Source organism: Heteronotia binoei, chromosome 1 (genome assembly GCF_032191835.1).
Source record: "Heteronotia binoei isolate CCM8104 ecotype False Entrance Well chromosome 1, APGP_CSIRO_Hbin_v1, whole genome shotgun sequence".
Classification (NCBI taxonomy): Eukaryota; Metazoa; Chordata; class Lepidosauria; order Squamata; family Gekkonidae; genus Heteronotia; species Heteronotia binoei.
In genome coordinates, this window is record NC_083223.1 from 40,822,511 (window position 1) to 40,846,349 (window position 23,839).

Consider the following 23,839-nt stretch of genomic DNA (forward strand, 5'->3'; position numbering starts at 1 on the left):
TGATCTTGGCATCAAAGATTTCTTGCACTTCATGATGAATTTGACCATGAACCAGAGTCAGGGGTGGTGGTTCCGCCTGGGAGTGCCAATGCGAGGGTTCAGGGTCCGTCTTCAAGTAGCTAGCATGGAAACAAGGGTGGACATGTTTAAGATTTTTTGGCAGTTCCAGTTCAACAGTTACCTTATTTATAATCCTTTTGACTGGGAAAGGTCCCAAATATTTCATCCCCAATTTTTTGCAGTTTTGCCCATTAGGCAAGTGCTTGGTCAAAATGTACACCTTATCTAAGTCCCAAAGTTCAGAGTGCTTTTTGTCATATTGGGTTTTGTAGGCTTCTTGCACCCTCTGCAGTTGTTTACTAATAATTTCCCAGCCTCCCACTATCCCTTGCCACCATTCCGTAAAGTCTGTGGGGGCTGACGAGGGAGGGGCAAGTTCAGGGAATGGTTTGCTTTCATAACTATGCACCGCTTGGAAGGGGCTCACTTTAGTTGTGCTATGTATGTTGTTGTTGTAAGCATACTCTGCAAAGGGTAGTAGAGTCACCCAATTATCTTGTTGGAAGAATGTATAGCAACGTAGGAACTGTTCAAGCACCGCATTGGTGCGTTCTGTCTGTTCATCCGTCTGTGAGTGGTAGGCTGAGCTGAGCCCTTGACCCATTCCCACTCGTTCACAGAGGTGCGACCAAAATTTAGCAACAAATTGTGGGCCGCGGTCAGAGATTACCTTAGCAGGGAAGGCGCGTAGCCTAAAGATGTACTGGATACATAACTGAGCCAGCTGCTTGGCCGTGGGGAGTTGCTTACATGGCATGAAATGAGCCTGCTTAGAAAAAGTGTTCACTACCATCCAGATCACTGCCTTCCTCATCGAGGGGAGCAGGTCAGTTATGAAGTCCATGGAAATGCATTCCCAGGGGTGTGAGGTGGGGGGAAGCGGTTGCAAATGCCCCAGCAGCAACCCCCCCTTTTTTAGCCATGATACAGGTGGGGCACCCTGTTGTATATTCTCCCACATCCTTACACAATCCTGGCCACCAGAATTGTCGCTGAATCAAATGGACTTTTCAAACCCAAAATGCCCTCCCAGTTTGGAGTCGTGCGCCCTCTGGATCACTCGTTTATGTAACGAGGGGGGTACGTAGAGTTTCTCCCCTCGACACCAAAACCCATCCTCTGCTTTTGTTAACTCTAAATTCTCCTCCGGGGGACTATTGAGGAAAGTTTGTTTCAGTTCAGTTAGGAGCCTGTCAGGGGGCTCCTTTTCCTTCAAACTCTGCAGACACATGGTTTCCAATGCACTTAGTTGGGAGGGCGTGAACAATGAGTTGATAACCTCCTCCCTCTTGCTATTGTGTTGAGGGAGGTGGGACAATGCGTCCGCCAAAAAGTTCAGTTTCCTGGGGATGTGCCCCAGCTAAAAATTGAACTGCCGAAATAGCTCCGCCCACCTTACTTGCTTATTGTTGAGGTTCAGGGTGGCGATGAGGGCAGCCAGGTTTTTATGATCTGTCCAGAGTTCGAATGGTTCCCGCGCCCCTTCTAGGTAGTGTCTCCACTTTTCTTGCAGGCCTAACTTGCCTGGGAAATTATAGATGTTTGTATACAAATGCTGAAGCATTCGAAGTAAAATTGGTAAGTTGGAATGTTTAGCGTTCGGGGAAAACATAGACATTGTGGGAATTTCAGAAACTTGGTGGAATGAGGAGAATCAGTGGGACACAGTGATTCTTGGATATAAGTTATATCAAGGATAGGGAGGGAAGGGTTGGAGGTGGGGTGGCTCTGTATGTCAGAGAGAGTATACAGTCCAGTAAGACTGAGGTCAAAGAATTAGATTCCCTTCTAGAAATGCTTTGGGTCGAAATAGAGGGCCCAAAAGGAAATTTATCTATGGGAGTTTCTTATCGCCCACCAAATCAAAAGATAGAGGACGATTATAATATGATGGAAGGATTAAAGATAGCGGCTAAACATAAAAACTGTGTCATAATAGGTGATTTTAACTACCCGCAGATTGATTGGGTCGAGAGAAAGAGATTGAGTTTACAGATGCTCTCAATGACTGTGCTATGGAGCAGATGGTCACAGAAACTACCAGGAGTAGGGCGATCCTGGATTTGGTCCTAAGTAATGCCCAAGACTTGGTGAGAGATGTAAAAGTGATCGCACCGCTTGGGAACAGTGACCATAACGTTATTGATTTCACCATTTGTATAAATAGGGAGTTGCCCCAAAAGACCAGCACAACCATGTTTAACTTTAAAAAGGGTAAATTCTCTGAGACGAGGAGGCATGTGAAGAGGAAACTGAAAGGAAAGGTAAATACAGTCAAAACCCTTGGGCTATTTAAAACTACAATCCTAGAAGCTCAGATAAAATATATACCACAAGTTAGGAAAGGCACAAACAGATATAAGAAAAGGCCTGAATGGTTAACAAAAAAGTAATGGAAGCCGCAAAAGGTAAGAAGGACTCCTTTAAGCAGTGGAAAGCTAGTCCAAATGAGATTAATAAAAGGGAACACAGGCTGTGGCAAATCAAATGCAAGACTGTGATCAGGCAGGCAGAAAAGGACTGTGAGGAGCATATTGAAAAAAACATAAAGACCAACAATAAAAATTTCTTCAAATATATTAGAAGCAGGAAACCAGCCAGGGAGTCAGTGGGGCCCTTGGATGACCAAGGGGTCAAAAGATTACTGAAGGAGGATAGGGAAATGGCTGAGAAGCTGAATGCATTTTTTGCCTCCGTCTTCACTGTGGAAGGTGAGATGTGTTTGCCTGCTCCAGAACCACTAATTTTGGAAGGGGTGTTGAAAGACCTGAATCAGATTGAGATGACAAGAGATGACAAGAGAGGAGGTCCTACAACTTATGTTCTAGGGCCAGTTTGATGGCGGAGGCTTCCTTGTCCCACACTGACAAGTTGCGTTCAGCCGGGCTGAACTTTTGGGACAAGTATGCGCAGGGGTGCAATTGGCCATCTGACCCCTCCTGGAGTAACATAGCTGCGTGGGCGACGTCGCTTGCATCACATTGGACCACAAACCTTTTGTTTTAATCGGCGTGTATTAGGCAGGGCTCTGAGGTCAACCAGGCCTTAAGTTATAAGTTGGGGGAACTGACAGAGTGGTCAGTTCCGACAAAATGTCAGAACCAGAGTCAAGGAAAAGACAGTTGAAGTTCAAGATGTTTATTCCAGCTTCATGGGCATACACATGCATTGTCGGAACTGACCACTCTGTCAGTTCCCCCAACTTATAAACCTTTGCCCTGACCATTATAATTCAAGCCAAAGCGCGCCAAGCAAAAGAGGAGGTTTTGCGCAGGGGTTTTGCAAAGCTCTCATCACTGCAGGTGCTCGCTATCAGATCATGGTTCGCATCTCCTCCAGTTCTTGCCTTTGGTTACCAAGCAACTAGCCAATTCCCAGACATGCCATTCGCCCTCGAGATAAGCAACAAGTTACAATTATATCAAAGGCATAGCAAGCGCAGCATAGCATGGAAGCACAGCCTAGCATTATACAATTGAATACACATGACAAGATGAACAACATAGAGTGACTCTTGACACTAAGCAAGACCAACCTTGCTTAGCTTCTGAGATAGGAAGAAATACGCTTAGCCTGGGCCACCCAGGTCAAGTAGTATATATTTCATATTAGTACAAAAAAGCATCATCTACTGAGGACCCTGACCTTAATCTGGCCAATTGCCCAGAGTGGTCACCAGTTCAGCCTGAGGAGGTTGAACTATTAATTAAGAGCTTAAACCAGGGGAAGCCCCTGGGCCTGATGTTATTCATCCTGAGCAGATCAAAGCTTTCCCTGAGCGGTGGGCCCCTTCCCTTGTTGCCTTGTTTACGACCATAAATATGACAGATGTAATACCCGAAGCCTGGACTAATGTGGTAGTGGTCCCTGTATATAAAAAAGGTGATTGCCATCTCCCATGTAACTATAGGCCTATCAGCTTGCTTTCCACTGTTGGGAAACTATATGCGAAATATCTTGCCAATTAATTCAATTTATGGATGTTTGAACGGCAAATCATGGGTATAGAGCAAATTGGTTTCTGTAGAAGAAAATCAACCCTTGATCTCTGTATAGTGTTAAGCCACTTAGTGGACAAATATAGGGAAGGGAAGGGAAGGGAAGGGCTCTAAGTTGTTTGCAGTTTTCTTGGATCTCAAAGGTGCCTTTGATTCCATTCCAAGAGACCTGCTCTGGAAGAAACTTAGGGATCAAGGAATTGATGTGAAACTTCACCTTCTAATAAAAATTTTGCATACTAATACAAATTCAATGCTCAAAGGAGGGTGACTTAACTCAGAAAATTCCACTTAGTCTTGGAGTTAAACAAGGATGTATTTTAGCACCTTTATTATTCAACCTTTTTATTAATGATCTGACTCCCTTTTTGAAGAAGAAGAAGATATTGGATTTATATCCCGCTCTCCACTCCGAAGAGTCTCAGAGCGGCTCACAATCTCCTTTACCTTCCTCCCCCACAACAAACACCCTGTGAGGTGGGTGGGGCTGGAGAGGGCTCTCACAGCAGCTGCCCTTTCAAGGACAACCTCTGCCAGAGCTATGGCTGACCCAAGGCCATGCTAGCAGGTGCAAGTGGAGGAGTGGAGAATCAAACCCGGTTCTCCCAGATAAGAGTCTGCACACTTAACCACTACACCAAACCAGCTCTCCTGGTTTTTGAACACCACTGACGGGCATAGTCCCAAACTTGGTGGGCTACATGTCCATCTTTTGCTTTATGCTGATGATGCGGTACTACCTTTCCTCTTGCGTATAGGTCTGGAAAGGTTACTTTATTGTTTTATGAACTATTGTGAGTTAAACTTATTGACCCTAAATTTCCAGAAGTACAAAATCATTGTCTTTGGGAAATTGTGGAAACCGTCTAAGTGGACTATAAGGGGGTATCATATTGAGCAAATTAAAACCTTTATATACTTAGGAGTGGTCTTGCACTGTAACTCTAGATGGGCTGCTCATAAAAAGGGAGTGATGAAATCTATGAATAATGACATATTAGCAGTTACCCAGTTTTATTACTCTAAGGGCAACCAATATGTCCCAGCAGCCTGTAAGACCGAGTTGTTCAAGCAGGCCTTCGATGCTTGACGAAGATGGCTGCCACCGGACATCACACAGAACGCCGGTGATCACTGTTCGGAATTCTAATGCCGCTATAATGTAGGGATTCAGCACTTTAAAATGGTTTTAATAATTTTTAATTGTAATATGTTTTTTAAACTGAAAATGTTAAATTATGGTTTTATATATTGTACTGGTTTAATTGTGTAGATACTGTGAGCCGCCCTGAATCCGCTTGCGGAGAGGGCGGGATATAAATCAAATGTAATAAATAAATAAATAAATAAGTTTTAAATCAAAAATTGTGTGCTAAAATGCTCTATGGGATATCAGTCTGAATTGGTGCTATTAATAAGGAAATAGAAAAAAAAAATCAGTCTATCTTTCTTTGGAAAATCTTAGGCCTTCCAATGTGTGTTTCCTACACTGCCATGTGTCTTGAAACCAACCAAAGACTGCTAGAGACTAGAGTGCGGTTAATAACATTTAAATTCTGGTTAAAATTGCATTTTAAAACCACTACTCATTCCAACTGTCTTGTTTCTTTAGTCTTAATGAAGTTTCGTTAGTCCTCTTGGTTGACATCTATAGAGAAGATAGCTATTATAGGGATAAGCTTTGATGAGCTGCTTTCCCTGTCAGAAAAAGCTGCTTTTGTTTTACTTAAAGGGCGTTTTCGCACTGACCTTAATCAGCAGCAACGCCTCTCTTCACCGCGCAGAATCGGCGCGGATTTCGCACTAATTGCCGCGGAGCACCCGGAAGAGCCGGAAAGTCCTGCAGCTTTTGCGGCGCAAACAGAAACCGCCAAAAACCAGTTTCCATTTGCGCTGCAAAAGCCGCGGGACTTTCCGGCTCTTCCGGGTGCTCTGCAGCAATTAGTGCGAAATCCGCGCCGATCCTGCGCGGCGCAGAGGAGCGTCGCTGCTGATTAAGGTCAGTGTGAAAACGCCCAAAGACTCCTGTATATTGAGTTGCAAGAACTGCATAACCATGCCTCTGGTAGATGTTCTCCACTGAGATTAGGGATTCCTCCTAAAGGGATGATAGCAACGTACTTTTTCTCCCTTAGTGATCTGTGTACCTGAAGAGTTTATATGTTAGCACATTTCAATGTGCTGCCCTCTGCAGTACTTCATGGGAGATTTCTGAAAATCCCTTATATGCAGAGGCTATGTGAATGCAGAAGAAAGGAAGTAGAAAGTATTGAGCATGTTCTTCTGTATTGTGATTATTACTCTGACATTCGTGCTAAGTATTTAGATTGGTTGTTAGTGGATTTAATAGGCCAATCTGATAAATCTTTTTCTTCTTTCCTTAAAAAATGCTGTAACTATTGAAATGGTGGCAATTTTTTTTGTATCTGGCTTCAAAAAGGCAAGAATTGTATTAAGAACTCATCTCCTGTATACTTCTTAGTGTATAATGCCAATAAAGCTTGATGTTGTTGTTGCTGCATCATCGATTTTGAAATGTGATTTGTGATTTTCAACTTGTCTGAAATGCTATTTGCAGCACAGCTCTAGCAAGAGGATATGACAGTCTGGATGCCTCTGAGGCTCCACAGAGTGAAATTCTGAAATTTTGCAGAACTTCCCTTCCTGCCCCTTCTTCTTTCACATTTCTTTGATCAAAACAGAACTGATCAGGAACAACTTCCCAAGAAAAGGGGGGGGGGGGGAAACCTGATATTTGGGTTTTAGGGAGAAATTGAATAGAAAATTTCTTTTAACTTTGGTGCTAAGGACAACAATCCACAACACCTTCAAACAGCAGAAATCGTAACTTGCTCCGCGTTACAGATAGGGGTTGGGAGAGCAATCAGAACGTCAGTGGGTCTCTGCCTCAAACTTTAACAGCATTGCCAAATTCCAAAATGCAACTTTTAAAGAAGAAGAATAAGAGCTGTAATTATTGGGGTTACCACTGCAGGGAAAGACTGAAGGAAGACTTATTGGCGCGTTTGCAAAGAGAAAGGGGAACCCACTGAGACCCACGCTTGGCAAAACGACGGCACGCGCGCGCTCGGGAAAGACGGGCCAGAAGGCGGGGAATTTCCGCCTTCTCGGAAAGCGATTGGTCTCCGAATTCTTTTTCCGGTGGCGGTGGTTGCCAAGGAAGCCGGGCTTAGTTGTCATGGAAACGACGGCAACGGGCCTCTCGAAGTGAGGCGTCTGTTTTCAGGCCTGTATTGGATGCCAAACACAATCAACATCCGAAGAGCAGCATGTTTATTTACCTGAGCAAAAAGGTGAGGCGGTCTCAGTCCGCACGGGTGGCGGGGTGGGAGCCAATCTGAAATGGACCACGCGCTCGCTGGACTGCCCGTCTAAACCTGCCTGGAAGCTCCGTGTCCGGAGTCCCCAGAGGCTTTTAAAACTTAATTTTGTAGGCGCGCATTTTTCAAAAATCGCCGAAAGTTCCGAACACGGAACTCCCGGCGAACGTCTGGATTGGCTGGTGGGTTTTGGGTTTTTGTTTTTTTTTTGCCTCAGCAGAAGACCACGTAGGCTGGCAGCAGCGTCCGTCTTCTCTTGATACCCTCTGAACTCTTATCCAAGGGGAGCCTCCTCAGGGCAAAGCCTCTCACCATCCCCAACCCCCTATGCTGAGAGTACAGACTCACCTTACTTCATGGGACGTGCAAATAAATAAATAAATCCTTACGGGAGTGTTAGGAAGGCAACGTGAGCTAGGGGTGGCAACTCCAGTTTGGGAAGTTCCTGGAGATTTGGGGGTGGTGCCTGGGGAGCGGAAAGACCTCAGGGAGATATAATACCATGGAGCCCATCCTCCAAAGTAGCCATATTCTCAAGAGGAACTATAGAGTTGCACCTTTAAGACCAACAAAGTTTTATTCAGAATGTAAGTAGTTTAGATATGTAAGTTTATCTATAGCAGGGGTGGCCAAACTTGCTTAATGTAAGAGCCATATAGAATAAACATAAGATGTTGGAGAGCTGCAGGACAAGGAAGGAAAGCAAATAGACAGGAGGGAGAGGTGGAAGGAAAGCAACTTTAAATGCATTCCCCAAGCTGCTGGCTGGCTTGGCTTGAAGAAGTAATTTAAAGAGAGAAATTTATTTATTTAGTAAATTTCTATTCCGCCCATTCCCCGTAGGGCTCAGGGCGAAGTACAACATATAATATAACAATAAAATACAATAAAAACATTTTATATAAGCCTTCTCCAAGTTGGTCAACACGGCAGTGAGGGCTTTGAGAGCCACACGATATGTGTGAAAGAGCCACATGTGACCCTTGAGCCACAGTTTGGCCACCCCTGATCTATAGCTATATGTAGCTCTGCTCACTGTACCTGATTCCTTGTCTGATGAAGTGTGTTTGGAACACACGAAAGCTTACATTCTGAATAAAACTTTGTTGGTCTTAAAGGTGCAACTTGACTCTTACTTTGTTCTACTGCTTCAGACCAACACGGCTGCCCATTTGGATCTATCAATATAGACTAGTTAGTTGTAATTCCTGGAGATTTCCCAGTACCATTGGTATGTTGGCAACCCTAGCCTGAGCCTTTCCCAGAATAGATATAAATAAGAGTCTTGTGACACTTCAATGTCTAACGTAATTTTATTTCAATCTAAGTAGTGGATGAGAGCCAACTTCTTCAGATGAACCTCGCTAGACATCTATTTTATGTAGGTAAAATGGGAAGAAGTAAACAATAGTGGGGTCAGGTGCCATAAAATGCAGGAACTGCAGGACAAATCACAATTGTGGAAAAATAAAGTTTGAGCAAGAAAAAGAGACCAATCACAAATTTAGGCTGGAATAAAATATAATTGATCCCTAAGGTGTCACACTGCATGACTAGGAGACTCTCATCATAAGAATACTATATTCTTCTACACTAAAAAGGTGTAAGTAACTTTGTTTAGGATGGCATTTCTAATGCTAGATGCCTCTGGAAAACCCACAAAAAAAGTTTAAATGGCCCTGCTTGTGGCACAGTTGAAGCATTAAGGAACATGATATCTTGGAGACATTGATTTTCAATATCCTACCTAGCCGCAACCTACATGTCTGCTAAAACCTCACTGTTACACCTCCCAACGTCCTTGGTGTCTCTATGCATCACAGTTACAGCCTCTCCAGCAGTTTTGTGTTCATGGCACTGTGATGGAATTTTTGTTACAGGAAAACAAGTAATAAACTTATAGTGGAGAGGAAAGAATCTATGTGAAACCTCTACCCTCTTATCCTGCTTCTGATTTTTCCCCTTTCCCCCAGAGAGCCAGTTTGGTGTAGTGGTGAAGTGTGCGGACTCTTATCTGGGAGAACCCGGTTTGATTCCCCACTCCTCCACTTGCAGCTGCTGGAATGGCCTCGGGTCAGCCATAGCTCTTGCAGAGTTGTCCTTGAAAGGGCAGCTGCTGTGAGAGCCCTCTCAGCCCCACCCACCTCACAGGGTGTCTGTTGTGGGGGGAGAAGATATGGGAGATTGTAAGCCTCTCTGATTCAGAGAGAAGGGCGGGGTATAAATCTGCAGTTCTTCTTCTTCTTCTTCTTCTTCTTCTTCTTCTTCTTCTTCTTCTTCTTCTTCTTCTTCTTCTTCTTCTTCTTCAATGAAACTGAAAAATGAAATCACACCATGATTAAGATTTAGGAGGACCACAGGCTGTGGCAGACAGGACAGATAAAATTGCTTGATGGATTGCCATTTGACCATCCCCATTCAGAGATAAAGGGAACAATCCTAAACAGGTCTACTCAGAAGTTAGTCCCATTATTCAATGGCGGTTACTCCCAGGAATGTGTCTTACACATTGCAGCCATAGTAATACAAAAAGAAGATGAACTAACATGAATGATGAAAATATCAAACCTAAATTTCAGATTCCCAAGCTTCCAAATAAATTCAGAAAAAAATACAGTTATTGTTTCATTACCATAGTTTTAGATTTTTATGATGCATGTACAATTAAAACATTTTAGTTATGTCAGATATTCAGTAATCAGTCAGCCTCTGGAAAAAGATTGGCAGCTAGCTTTTGACTTTGCTTTACAACAGAATTTTTAGATGTAATGCGACACACAAGATGCTTGTTTTCAGTTTGTTGTAGTTATATATTTATTGTATTAGTTTTTATTCTCCCCTTTTTTAACCTGTGTATTTCCATGGAATCTTTTATTTTAGTGGTAAAATTTGAAAGCAGACAGTCTGCAGAGTATTTTGTGAACTCATTTGTTAAATTAGTCCGTAAAGCACCACGTTAATTCATGGAAGCAATAGTGCTACATGATAGGTGTTCCTGAGCTTTAAAATTGCATCCATATTCAGCAACTTAGTTTTAACCAGGACATTTTATGAGCAGGAACGCAATTCCAGCTGGCTTGGTGTCAGGGTGTGTGGCCTAATATGCAAATTAGTTCCTGCTGGGCTTTTTCTACAGAAAAGTTCTAGTTTTAACAGTTTTTGTTTACTTGCAAAATGTGTTTCTTTCAGATTGCAATTCCTGGTAACGTTAGACTAAGATGCATTTCTTGGAGCAAAGACCAGGGCTTTATAGCTTGTGGTGGCGAAGATGGTTTACTCAAAGTTTTACAGTTAGAGACAAAAACAGGTAACTTATATCTACTCCTAATAGTAGGTCTTGGAACACATGTGTCAGGGAAGACTAATTGTTATCTTGAGTAAAATTGGCTTATCTACAGTCGAAAGCTGCCAGTTGGCCATTCAGTTAAGAACCCTTTACCTGACTGGTCAACCATCCCATGAAGCCAGGAACATCCTTGTTTTTGTGTCAGCTTTCATGTGTGTTTTTTTCATAGTGTCCTTTACATCTTAACTCTGGAGACAGACGAAGCAAAGCAAATACTCTTCTTCTGGACATCTTCTATAAATGGGGCATCAGTAAACTGGAAGAATTGGCCAGCTATAACAATTGCTTTTTAAGAACTGATTTTTAACTAGTTAATATTTTTATATTTGTATTATTGTCATTATTTGAAAAATTGAAACAGTGTGATTGATAAAAGTTACAATAATTCATTAACTTGTTTTCGTTCACATGATCACATGAAGTTGCCTTATACTTAATCAGGTGCTCAGTCCATCAAGGTCAGTACTGTCTTCTTAGACTGGCAACGACTCATCAGAGTCTCAGGTGGAGGTCTTTCACATCATCTCCTACCTGATCTGTTTAACCGGAAAGTGTCTTTTTTGTTTTTCCAATGAGATCATGGTTTGAAAAATATGATAGGTCAGTTAACAAAAAAATTTTTGCCAATCAAATGGTCAATTCAAATCCTGTGGTATAGCATTTCTATCATTTACTGTATGATTCCTATATCAAATGTGCCCTTGACTTAATGTTTTAAACTGTCACAGAACTTTAGATGTAATTCTGTCCTAGTTCAGAGACCAAGGGTGTGGTCACACTGGAGGCTTGGCGTGACCTGACTGTGCCGTATTTGTGGTGGTTTGAATAGTCGCGGAAAGGGGTGACCAAACAGCACACCCTGAAGTGGCTCCTCTGCACACTGGTCCCACACTGAGGCATCCACATTACTGACACCTCAACCACAGAATGTGGTGTTTGGTTTGGGTGTGTGTGTGTGGGGGGGTGGAGAATGGATGCATATATTTGCATGTCCCTACTGGGCAAAAAAATTCACAACGGAGATGGAAGTGACCGTTCACACTTCCCATCCAGCATCCATTTGCAACGGGAATTTAGACATTGGGAAAAGTGGCATGGAGGTGCTGGCGTACATTAATACCAAACTTTCCCCAGTGTCAGCAAACTCTACTTCCAGGATGAGCTGAACCCAGATGCCAATGACTGGGGCACAGAAGGCAGCTGTTGTTGTCTGACCGTGCTCTTAAAATCTGCAAGGGTACCATGACAATATATGTGTGAACTGCTTATGTGACTGCAGTCCAACTGTTGTCATTAGTGTATTAGCAATGTGATTTGTTTCATTTGTAGGATCCATTTTTCATGGAGGGGAAGGGTTAGGTTTCAAACGCATGCTGATCCTGTGTACCTTGACTGGTAAAGAAGTCCCACTGAACACAGACTTATTTCTGAGTTGATGTGGACAAGTTCAAGCTTTTAATTAAATTGTAGCATTTTATTCAGTGCTGTCGGATATGATATTATTGAGCCCCTACGGGGGAATGGGCGGAATATAAACAAATAATAATAATAATATTAAGAATTTTATTTACTTTTATTTTCCTTCTGAAAATGTTGCACTACAGTAGAACCTTACTGTTTGTAGATTTATGACTTGTGGTTTCACTTATTTGCAGTCTGTGACCCATGTATGTGATGCAACTAGCACTGAACACATGACCCCTTCCCCTCCCTCCATTTAGTCAATGCAAGAAAGAGGGAACATGCTGGCTCTGCCCCTTGCCTTCACATGACCGTCTCTACTGAAGCATCCACTGTTGGATGGTTTATATGTCTGAATCCCACCACTGGGCCTGGCCTGGAGAACTTGCAAGAATGCAGGGCCCAAATAACTAGGGCAGTAGGCAAGGCAGTACAGGTTTTCTGAGCTAAGTGTCAGTGGCTGCTGCACAAGCAGTATAGGCATTGGCAGCCACCACCATCAGACAACTCTTGCAGCTGCAGTCTGCTTCCACCCACTAAAACAAATTGCCTGAGTGCCAGTAGCCACCTCCTCTATCCAGCCAGCCAGCCAGCCAGCCCAGCAGCAATGCATGAGGCACCACAGAGAACTTTGCTGTGACTAGTATGATGGGGAAGAGCTGTAGCAGAGGAGTTGGCCAAGGTCTTTCCTAGGCGGTTTTTGGCTTCCACCCACCCCTCCTGCTGCCCACACCAATATTCATGGATTTTGCCATTTATGGTGATCCCAAGGAATTATTCTATATCCCTTGTGAATGGCAACAGTCTACTGTATTTAATAAAATTTTTGTTTAAATTTTAGATGATAGCAAATCAAAGGGACTTGCAACACCAAGCAATCTCTCAATGAATCAAACGCTTGAAGGTCACAGTGGTAAGAGTCACTCTCAATCTATTATTATTTGGTGGAAGCAAACTTGCTGAGAAGCAATCTGTTGCCTAACATATCGATTATAGATTATTACTATTAAATTTGTGAAGTAAAAGTAGTAGAAGGATTCATTGTAAAATTGATTTGCTTACCTATCTTGGATCAAAATTTCCCAGGATCTTACAGAACCATAAAATTTGCATGAAATGAGCCTCAGTTTTATCATATTTTGCACAATTTGAATTTCCAAAACCATACCAGTTTAACAAGAGCCCAGGGCAACCAATGAAACATGTAAGGGAATGTTTTGTTTTATCATATTAGGCACAAATTCTGTGGATGATATCTGACAGCCTAGTTTGGGTGTGGTATTTCAATTTACAGAGCAAGATTTTGAGCTCAGATTATGCCTTAAACTAAATTTGGTGCTTCTTTTTCCATTAAATAGCGATATAGAGAAATTACAATCTTAGGTAAGGACATATGCATCTCCCAGAAGTAATAAGTTCAGCTGAAACTTAGCAGGCATCTGAAAGCATGAATTTTGAAGACATGAATATTGAAATTTGGTGAAGTAGTATATACACCAGTTGTCAGATGTCTAGTAACATAGGCTTAGAAAGCCAATCCCACCTGAAAATCCTGGCCTGAATGGTGGAAATTGTAAATTTGGCTTCTGATTGTGTATAAATGAAAAGATTTGCAAACATTTGAAAGATCTGGAATCATTTTTTCTAAAGCTTTAAAATTTATTAATGATACACTTTTCAGGCATTGAAATTTATTCCGTCTTTTCTGTCTTTTCCTTTTTCCATGGGTATATTGCTCTTTTTTAATTGATACACGATGCATAAAGGATGAATGACTTGGACGCTTATTCACTATAAATGACTATTGTTACTGGAAATTGAATGCTTATTTTTAAATTTAGGTGTGATGAAGAATATTGTCAAATTATTGTTATTGGTCATTTTGACTATGTTTCAAATAAAAATTCAATAATTTAAAAGAAAAAATACTCAGATTAAAGCTGCTAAACAATGGTGTATACTTACATACTAATGAAATTAAAAACAAATCTTTGAACTAGATAAAACCCATTACATATTGTTTGTATGATGACTGAGATACTTTTGAAAGAAAATGCTTGAAAACATAAACAATAAATGAACTGAAATATACTTTCTGTGAAAATTTTTCAGTTGTAAAAGCTATTGTGTATAGAATGTATGAATGTGTATGTGTTAAAGTACAAGAGATGGAGTGGCAAGGACTCAAAGAATGAGAACATCCCATTTTTTTCCCTTCCACTATACACTGCTGTCTTTGGCTCCTCCTCCCCCTCCCCCCGCTGCCAACTCAAGTTTTCCCACATGGGTTCTTGCCCTACTGCATTCCACCAGCTTGGGTCTGGCTTCCCCCTTTCCACTGATAGCTCATCTTCCTCCCCCCTCACCTATTCCTCATTGTGGCTGAGATGCTGCATACACGAGAGTCAACTGAACCCCATCAAATGTAGAAAGCATAACATAATTGTTTTTAAGGACAACAAAGTTTTATTCAAGGTATAAGCTTTCGTGTGTATGCATACTTCTTCATATATGAAGAAGTGTGCAGGCACACATAAGCTTATACCTTGAGTAAAACTTTGTTGGTCAAACTTTGTTCTGCTGCTTCAGACAAACAGTTACCCACATGAAGTTATAATTGTTTTTATTGCTGTGATCCAATAATATAATATTCTGTAACATTTAGGTTCTGTGCAGGTAGTAACTTGGAATGAACAATTTCAGAAATTAACTACTAGTGATCAAAATGGGCTCATCATTGTGTGGATGCTATATAAAGGTAGGCAATTTCCCCACGATTGGTTGTCTTATCACTGGCGTCTCACATTTTAATGGCTTTGAGAACTATAAAATGTTTCTTCCTGTTTTATTTTCAGATTACAACAATCCAAATATTACTTTTAAAATATGCATTGTAGAAATTTCCTACAGTATCTTCAAATTTTGCCACTTTTTCCCACTAACAGCTTATGTCCTCTTTTGTCTCTAGGCACTTGTGCTGACAGTTTTACCGCAAGCATTTGTAATGTTCATGAACATTCTGTTTCATTGCACTGATTAGAAACGGTTGAACCAGGGTGGCTGGAAGGGGAGACACACTCATTTCATATTTCTCCCCACAGCAAGTGGCTAAGAATGAAGTCTACACAGAAGCTCTGAGTTTGCCATAGTTATAGATACGTTTAATAAATTTTAACAACCGTTATATAACTATTACAGTTCATACATAGTGGGAGCCTTTTTCAAAAACTATTTCAGGGAAAGTTTTTGAAAACAGGAACAACAGGAAAACAATACCCCTGCAGTATTAGCTCCCTTGGAAATGTAGGCTTGTGGACTGTCTTCTTATTTCAGTTTATTCCAGGCCAGTGCTATGTGAGCCAGGCTGACAAGATTGCTTGTTCTTAAATGTTTGTTACCAGAATCATCTGAGAAAATGATGATCACAAAGGAGGATGCATAGGTTGTCAAGAGTGCTTAATGGGTTGGTCCCACAAAGGGGGGATTTATATAAATTCCAGTTTACTTTTCTGTCACCTAAAGATAGTTCAGATGAAGCATAAGTATATGAAAATAATGGCTAAATGTTTGTTCTTTGGCTTCAGGTGCTTGGTATGAGGAGATGATTAACAATAGAAATAAATCTGTTGTCCGAAGCATGAGCTGGAATGCTGATGGACAGAAAATTTGCATTGTATATGAAGATGGTGCTGTGATTGTTGGTTCTGTGGATGGTAAGCTATCAGTTGTATTAACACCTGCAGTATCTTGGAAGTTTTAGTAAGTTGGTGCCTTTACATTGAGCGATGATTCCCAGACATTCCAGCAGCACCTAATGGCAAGCTATGTTAATCTGTGGTAGAATTGAGGCTCCCTAGAAAGAATATTTTCCTTAGACCAGAGTTGATGAAATTCTATTACAGTTTGCAAATCCTACATCCCTTGGCCAAAGTTTACCACAGAGAAATGGAATGTATTTTTTGCACTGTATTTTAAAACATTTATATTTTATACATTCAGATGAACGTTAATAACATGATCTTAAATTCACTTGAGAAAAATGAATCCGTTGCTTTTCTGAGAATGAACTGATGAAGGAATGCAAAATGCACAGCATTTTAAATTAGGGTACTTGGCTTTGGGGGTTTACTTAGGCTTTGGTGAGCTCTTTGTGATTAGAACGGAAATGTATTTAAACAAACACCACTTTCTATGCATATGTAAAATCTGTTTTACATTGTGAGCCAATTAGAGGTCCCTCCAAAAGTACACTTTTTTCAAGCATTCAGCAGTGGTACCCATAACTGGCAACTAAATTATAATTTGAGATTTGAATGGGGATGAGCATCCATCGCTAAAGTGAACAGGTTAAAATGGCTCTAGAAATCATCACCTTGAAGCTTCTCAGTTTTACAGTAGCCCTTGCAGGCTGAGCTCTGAATGTATTTTCTTTTGACAGGGAATCGTATTTGGGGGAAGGATTTAAAAGGTATGCAACTGAGCCATGTTGCATGGTCTCCAGATAGCAAAACTCTACTGTTTGGAATGGCAAATGGAGAAATACACATATATGATAATCAAGGGAATTTTATGGTAAGCTTAAGGGTTGGATAATGTATTCCCTTTAAGGTATTATTGGGTATATTCTCTTTTCAGTTGTTCTCATTGTTAGGAATATTTTCTTAAACACTTCTGTGTAACCAGCACTCCTGCAACATTAAATGCATTGCTGCTTTGTTTCTCTGTGATAACAGTGCTTAAAACTTATTCTGCAACTACCAAAGAGATTGTAAACATTTCCATGTTACACTGTGTAATGAAGCATAACTATAGAGGCTCAAATGATAGCATCAGGGAAGCTGATTTAACTGAAATCAGAGCATTAAATTGGATTAAATGCAGGTACCATGATTTAATCGATTTGCGGATTGCACCTAGAGTCTATTTTGTAGAATTATAGAATCTCAGAGTTGGAAGGGGCCATACAGGCCATCTAGTCCAACCCCCCTGCTCAGTACAGGATCAGCCTAGAAAGCATCCCTGACAAATGTTCGTCCAGACACTGCTTAAAAACTGCCAGTGAGGGGGAGCTCACCAGCTCTCTAGGTAACTGTTTTCATTGTATAGAATCATATTTATTATTATTATTTTTTTAGAGACATATAACTAGAAAACTCCCATTTCCTTTGCTTTTCAAGTAGTAGCTTGGTGTAAATAGAAGCATTTAAGATGACATTGCCTCTTCTGCAGGGCAGTTGTCAGGGTGGTTTTGTGGGCACTTAGCCCAGCTGACACTGACCTTATCAGGGCTTGGGAGATAAGGAGGGTCAACCACAGGCCATATTCCAATGGACTGTCACATGGAGGAAGGCCACTTCACCTTATCTCTTGCCTTGAAAACCCCACGTTTGGGATTAATGTGAGTTGGTTGTCATTCAATGGCACATTTTTTTAAAAAAAACACCGAAAATCTTATTCTAGTTTTGGTTTCCAGTTTCATACAGTGTGTTTTTGAGTAAATGTGTATTAGGGCTGGGCTCGGTTTCTGAGCCTTTTGTTAAATTTGTGCCATTTATTTAGATTTAAGATTGTTAAATGTATTCGGTTCATTGTTTATATCTATATATTATGTCATTATTTTAGATGAAAATGAAAATGAACTGTTTGGTAAATGTAACGGGAGCATTCAGCATTGCTGGAATACATTGGTATCCTGGCACAGAAGGCTATGTTGAGTCAGATTGCCCTTGCCTTGCTATTTGCTTTGATAATGGAAGGTGCCAAATAATGAGACATGAGAATGATCAGAGTAAGTTGAACTTGTTTATATGCTATGAATTCAATTGCTTGGAGATCAGTGGGAGTCATTCTTCACTCACTCTTGTTTTCTTCAAATGCTCCTTGTATCACTTTTTCTTTTAAATTTCACAACAAACAGATCCTGTCTTAATTGACACTGCCATGAACATTGTGAGTATCCAGTGGAACCACTGTGGGAATGTGCTGGCTATTGCCGGCTTCCAGAAGGTAGCTGCTCAAGATAAAGACATAAACCTTGTGCAGTTCTATACTCCATTTGGTGAGGTAAAAAAAAATCTTTTATTTTCCCATTCTGGTTCACGCTGCATTCATTTGTTTTTTAAAAATGTTTTTATTCTGTCTTTGTTGCGTTAGATAGCAAACCAAAAAGGCTTACATACCCAGCCAAACCAGCAACCAGACATTTAAAATAAAAAGTTACACCAACTTTAGAATGTCAGCAACTGCCCACTCCCATGCAGATAAATTCCAATACTCATCCTGCAAAATTTGGTCAAGGTAGAGGTCTTCTTTACTGCCTCTGCCAAATTGTTCCAGAGAACCACTGCTGTAAAGGAATGAACACAGGTTATGTCCAGACTGATCATTTTTGAAGAGGGCTCCAATATTAGGAGAAAGTGAGAGAACCTGAGATCCCTCACTCACAAGTTCCTCTGGGGGAAGCCATCGTTCAAGTGCCATTGCTGAATGGTTGAATAAAGCCAGACAATTTCATGCTGCATCTTGGGAAATCTGGGTTCAGCAGAAGTTTTTATGGTGTCATTAATCACAGATGGGCTTCTCTGAAAGCCCACTCCTTCCAGCCTTCTCCCATAACAATCAGACCCAGGATAGTGTTGGATGTTGTTCTTAGTCCCATTCCCATGTTATGTGGGGGTGGGCAGTGAAGCCCAGCAAGCTTGGTCAGTGCCCCATGTAAATGAAGTTCTTACTACAGCATGCCTCAGAATCTGTAGCAGCCCCATAGCCAGAAAATTTTGGGTGGAGGGGCCCACGACCTAAAAATAATGGGGGGAGGTGCTATGGGGCTTCTTCCATCCAGTGGCCAGCCAGCCTGCCCGGCCCCAGCACTCTCTCGCACTCTCACTGGCTGTTGCTCTCTTGCTCTCCCCTGTCACTGTTGCTCTCCTGCTTTCTCTTTCACTGCCACTCTCCCCCTGCTGTCGCTCTCTCATTTTGTGCTCTCTCTCACTTTCACTGTTGCACACTCTCTCTCCTCCTCACTGCCCCCTCTCTTTCTTGTTGCCATTCTCCCATTCTCTCTCGCTGCTGCTCTCCCACTCTCTCTCTCGCTGCTGCTCTCTCTCTCTCACTGCCACTCTCTTGTTCTTGTGCTGTCGCTCTCATGTCTTGCACTCTCTCGCTCTCCCTCCCTTTTCCATGGGTCCTTGAGGCCCTCCAACAGAGGGGCCCTACATATGGAAGAGGGGTTTTTAATAGAGCTGCCTTGCCCCCCTTGGGCCCTCCCATAACTACAGGCCTGATCTGCAGCTGTATGCACAGAGTTCTTGATAGACAATTCAGTAAGAAAAGAGTACCCTGAAAGTATGAACTTTGAAAACCACCGGTGTAAATTATGCTTGTTGTAGCAGAGTTATATGATGGCCACCGGCCATTCTGAATCATTGTGCTTATTATTATGGCGTGGCAATCCATATACTTGCAGCACCCTGTTCATTTTATTGGTAAAACTAGCTATCATGGTTTTTTAAAAGTATAGTTTGGCTTTATAATGGATGTTTTTATTCTGTGAGGTTTTATGAGCTGTATCAAGTACATTTCAAATAAGACATACTGGACACATTGAAATTTCTGAGACAGATAATTTTCTCTTAAATCTAGTACTCCATTTGTGATTTTTTTTGTTTAAAGTGCTTTTAAATAAGAAGTGAAGAGCTTTTTCATTCCAGTATATTAGCCTAACAGCAACTATACTTTTTATTTATGTATGTTAGGAGGGGGTCTTTTCATCACTTTCTCATCTGGGTAATTTCTTGCTGATGTGATAGAATGTGCTTTGTATTAGTTCAACCCAGTGGCAGAAATCTAAGATCTTGAGATGGGTGTCAAAAACAAAAACTAGCAATCCCAAGCTCTGCTGTAGTATGTCCTATCTTCATCAAAAGCAGGAAAGATTATTGTAAAAAAGATTTGATAGTAGCCAGCCAGTATCTGGGCAGAAAATTATTAGATATAAGTTCTGTTAATAGAGAAGGATGAAGAACAGGGTAATAAATAAGCCCTCCCAAGGCCTGTTTCACTGTCAAAAAGGCATATACCTTCTTGTGCTCACTTATACTTTCCCTTATTCCAGTCAACCAAAAGCTATTTAATGTACCGTATGCAATAATTTATTTCTGCTTTTGAAGAACTTCTAATCAATTTAATGGATGGCATGATTTTAGCATTTACGAACATTGAGAGTTCCTGGCAAACAGATGTCATCTCTGTCTTGGGAAGGAGGAGGTTTGAAAATTGCTCTAGCGGTTGATTCATCAATTTACTTTGCAAATATTCGGCCAGACTATAAGGTAGGTGTTCATGTAATGCTGCTTTCTTTGGGAAACTAAAAGTGTAATTGCTGGCATTTTGAAGTTGCACCTTTATTTAGCCCACACAAATTTTTCATTGCCAGAGTTTTCTTAAACTACTAATACCTCAGCTCTTCTATTTCTGCACTACTGCCCAATTCTCCTGTACAAATTCCCACTACTTGTTGTTAATCCTTAACTATTTTTCTATCCCTGTCTTGTGTATCTAATGTAAAGGTGTGCGATTTTTCTTTTAATTGGCATTTTTTGGTTTGGGTCTATTGAACCTGGAAAAAAACTGGTATTTCCAAAAAAATCCCAATACTGGTATGTTTTTTTTTAAAAAGGTAGAAAACTGTTTAAACTGTGCTGCAGGGAGAAGCTGGCCCCAAGATCTGCATGCAGTGCAGAGGTTCCTCCCCACCGCACACAGATCCTGCCTGGGCTGGCTTCTGCAGCGCAGTTTAAACCATGCTTCAGGAGCTGCATGCCTTGGGGAGGTCTCTTTCCACTGCATGCAGATCCTGGTTTGGGGCTGGCTTCTCATGCAGCCCAGTTTAAACTGGGCTTCAGGAGAAACTGGCCCCAGAATCTTCTGTGCCACAGCTAGCAGATTGCTCCCTGCAGCACAGCAACTTCTGAGGCTGGCTTCTGCAGCCCAGTGTAAACTGGGCTGCACAAGAAGCCAACCCCATGCCAAGCCAGCAGAAACAGTCTGCTCCTCCCAGCACAGCTGATCCTCAGGCTGTCTTCTGCAGTCCCTTTAAACTTTAAAGGGCCTGCAGTTGAAGCCCCATAAACAGCTGAGAGGTAAGAGCAATCTGTTCCTGTCTCTCCACTGTTTTCAGATCTACCTTAATTTCTGATTGGGATTTAGTCAGGATTTTTTCCCTGGTTTTCATGAGAAAACCTGGATACATATGGGAAGCTGAAATATACCCCAAAATACTGATAAGGTGTTTTTCAGTTATATTTTTGGCTCAGGCAGATCCAAATATGGACTCCTAATCTAATATTGCATGGCTCGTCTCTGGACTGAAATCATATAATTTCTGTGTTCCGTACTGTATGTCATATCCCTAATAATAATTGAAAAATTAGAAATATTAAGCATAATTACATTATTTGATTGATATTAGTTTCTAAAAATATGGCCAAAGTATTTAGGGATATGAAGAATTCATAACAACCCTAATACCATAACTGAAAGAGAAGTCAAAAGTTTCAAAAAATCTGGTTTTTTTTCCTGTTAGCCATCTGTTATGCAAAATGTAGTGTTCCTAGCATCTCTAGTTACTACTTAAGTAGAATTTCCCTTCTATTAGAAAGAAAAAAACTTTAGTAAATTATAGCAACCATATTTGAGACAACAGCTTCATTAATTAGTTGCCATTAATGACATTTTCTTTTTGACAAGTTCTCTTTAATCAAGCAAATCCCTAGTCCATCCCCAGAAAATAGTGATTTTTATTTAATGATGAATGTTGGATGGGACCCAGTTAAGAGGTTTGATATGTTCTTTATCCATGTAACTCAATGCATGTGGTTTTTAAGCATTTTATGTCATCTGTGGATTTCTTGATTGTTTCTTAATTTTTACTAAACAGGAAAGGAGCAAAAAGTTGTTTGCTCCCTTCTGAATGTTGAATATAATGGTAGAAATGGATTCCCGATCTATCTAAGCTACATGTAAGAAGAAACCCTTATTATCTCAGTGTTGGAAAGATGTTGTGCTGTGTTAGAAAAGTGATGAGAATCCTGTAAACAGAAGGGAGATTTGTATGATATGAACTGTACCTGCTCCAAAATTACATAACCTTAATTAGATTTGAGTGCTCATATCATGATCCTCTTGAGTTCAGCTAGTGACCAAGGTGTTGCTGATCCCTGCACCATCTTAATGAGTAATGGAAAAGCTATAGAAATTGGAAAAGCTATACGAATATATATGGGGGAGGGTATTCTGTAAAATTTGGCAAAGCTTGTCAGAATGATAAGTATTTTCAATTATCACATAGCCGATCCCGATGCTGAAAGAATTTTTCATTGGCTTGTTTCTGTAATTTTCTGTACCAGAAAGTACCCATTGTGTTTCATGGTCTTATCCCAGTTTGTAAACAATATCTTGTTGGTGTTCTGGAGAGATAAGAAGCTTCTGAAGTGAGGTGGCTATTCAAGATGAGGTAGTTGCTTGGTCTTTAATTTAAACCAATTATCTGAATCCTTTAGCTTCTCAGTTTGCTCAATTATGTGTTTCCAATAACATTTCACTTGACAGGAAGAATGTCTTGAGTGCTGAGCTGCATACTGTATTTTCTACGTGTTACTGTAACTTACTGAATAATAAGTAATAACATTTTCTTTATTGATAGTGGGGTTATTGCTCTAATACAGTGGTTTACGCATATGTTCGACCCAGTCGTCCAGAATATTGTGTGGTCTTCTGGGATACAAAAAACAATGAAAAGTATCTGAAATATGTCAAGAGTCTGATCTCCATTACAACTTGTGGGGACTTCTGCATTTTGGCAACGAAAGCTGATGAAAGTCAACCACAGGTATAGCTGATTTTCTTTCAGACTTTCATGAAACATTTTAAATTAGAAAAATTGCACTATCATACTGAAATTTAGGCCACCCAAATAGCCCTGAGAAAACTGCTCTCTTCAGAGATCCCTGTGTGTGATAGATCAAGATGCATAGCGAAGTTCTGAAGAAATGACAGGGCCAGCATTCCTGGGAGGGTGGGGACTGCCCCCTCCCTCTTGGGCAATTTAAATCACACAGGAGGACATCCAGGAGTGCCACAGCCCTCCCCACACCAGTGAAAAGTCCCACTGGTCAGCGGGACCTTTAAATTGCCTGGGAGGCCAGCACCTGCTCCTGGACGCTCTCCCAATCACATGGGAGCACCGGCAAAAGCAGCTGGGCTGACCTCCCCCTCCATTTAAAGAGCTCACCGACCTGTTGGTCGGTGGGGTCTTTAAATCGCACAGGGAGGCATGTGCAGCTGCCCCTGTTGCTCTTCCTGTGTGATCAAATTTGGGGGCGGGGGCAGCCTTTAGAGGTGCTTGAAGGTTGCCCCTGCCGGTGATTCAGATTGTACAGGAAGAGCAATAGAAGCAGCCTCCCCACACGATTTAAAGACCCCACCGACCAGCATGATCAGGAGAGCACCCAGGAGCAGGCTTTGGCCTCCCGGGCAATTTAAAGGCCCCACCAATCAGCTGATTGGAGGGTCCTTTCACTGGCATGGGTAAGGCAGCAGCTGCTGCTGGGTGCCCTCCTGCACAATTCAAATTG

The 23,839-nt window shown here is 41.3% G+C and overlaps 1 protein-coding gene across 2 annotated transcripts in view; it reads left to right on the forward strand.

The window, feature by feature from the left end:
* Positions 1 to 7,239: 7,239 nt before the first annotated feature.
* Positions 7,240 to 23,839, forward strand: part of WDR35 (WD repeat domain 35) — a 41,600-nt gene continuing 25,000 nt past the window's right edge. For both annotated transcript variants that reach the window (XM_060233557.1, XM_060233565.1), the window contains exons 1-10: positions 7,240 to 7,372; positions 10,589 to 10,706; positions 13,048 to 13,119; positions 14,872 to 14,964; positions 15,791 to 15,919; positions 16,645 to 16,778; positions 17,829 to 17,994; positions 18,124 to 18,269; positions 20,411 to 20,536; positions 22,909 to 23,094. In XM_060233557.1, coding sequence (XP_060089540.1) covers positions 7,349 to 7,372; positions 10,589 to 10,706; positions 13,048 to 13,119; positions 14,872 to 14,964; positions 15,791 to 15,919; positions 16,645 to 16,778; positions 17,829 to 17,994; positions 18,124 to 18,269; positions 20,411 to 20,536; positions 22,909 to 23,094 — 1,194 coding nt within the window. In that variant the 5' untranslated portion in view covers positions 7,240 to 7,348. The remainder of the gene's footprint in view (positions 7,373 to 10,588; positions 10,707 to 13,047; positions 13,120 to 14,871; positions 14,965 to 15,790; positions 15,920 to 16,644; positions 16,779 to 17,828; positions 17,995 to 18,123; positions 18,270 to 20,410; positions 20,537 to 22,908; positions 23,095 to 23,839) is intronic.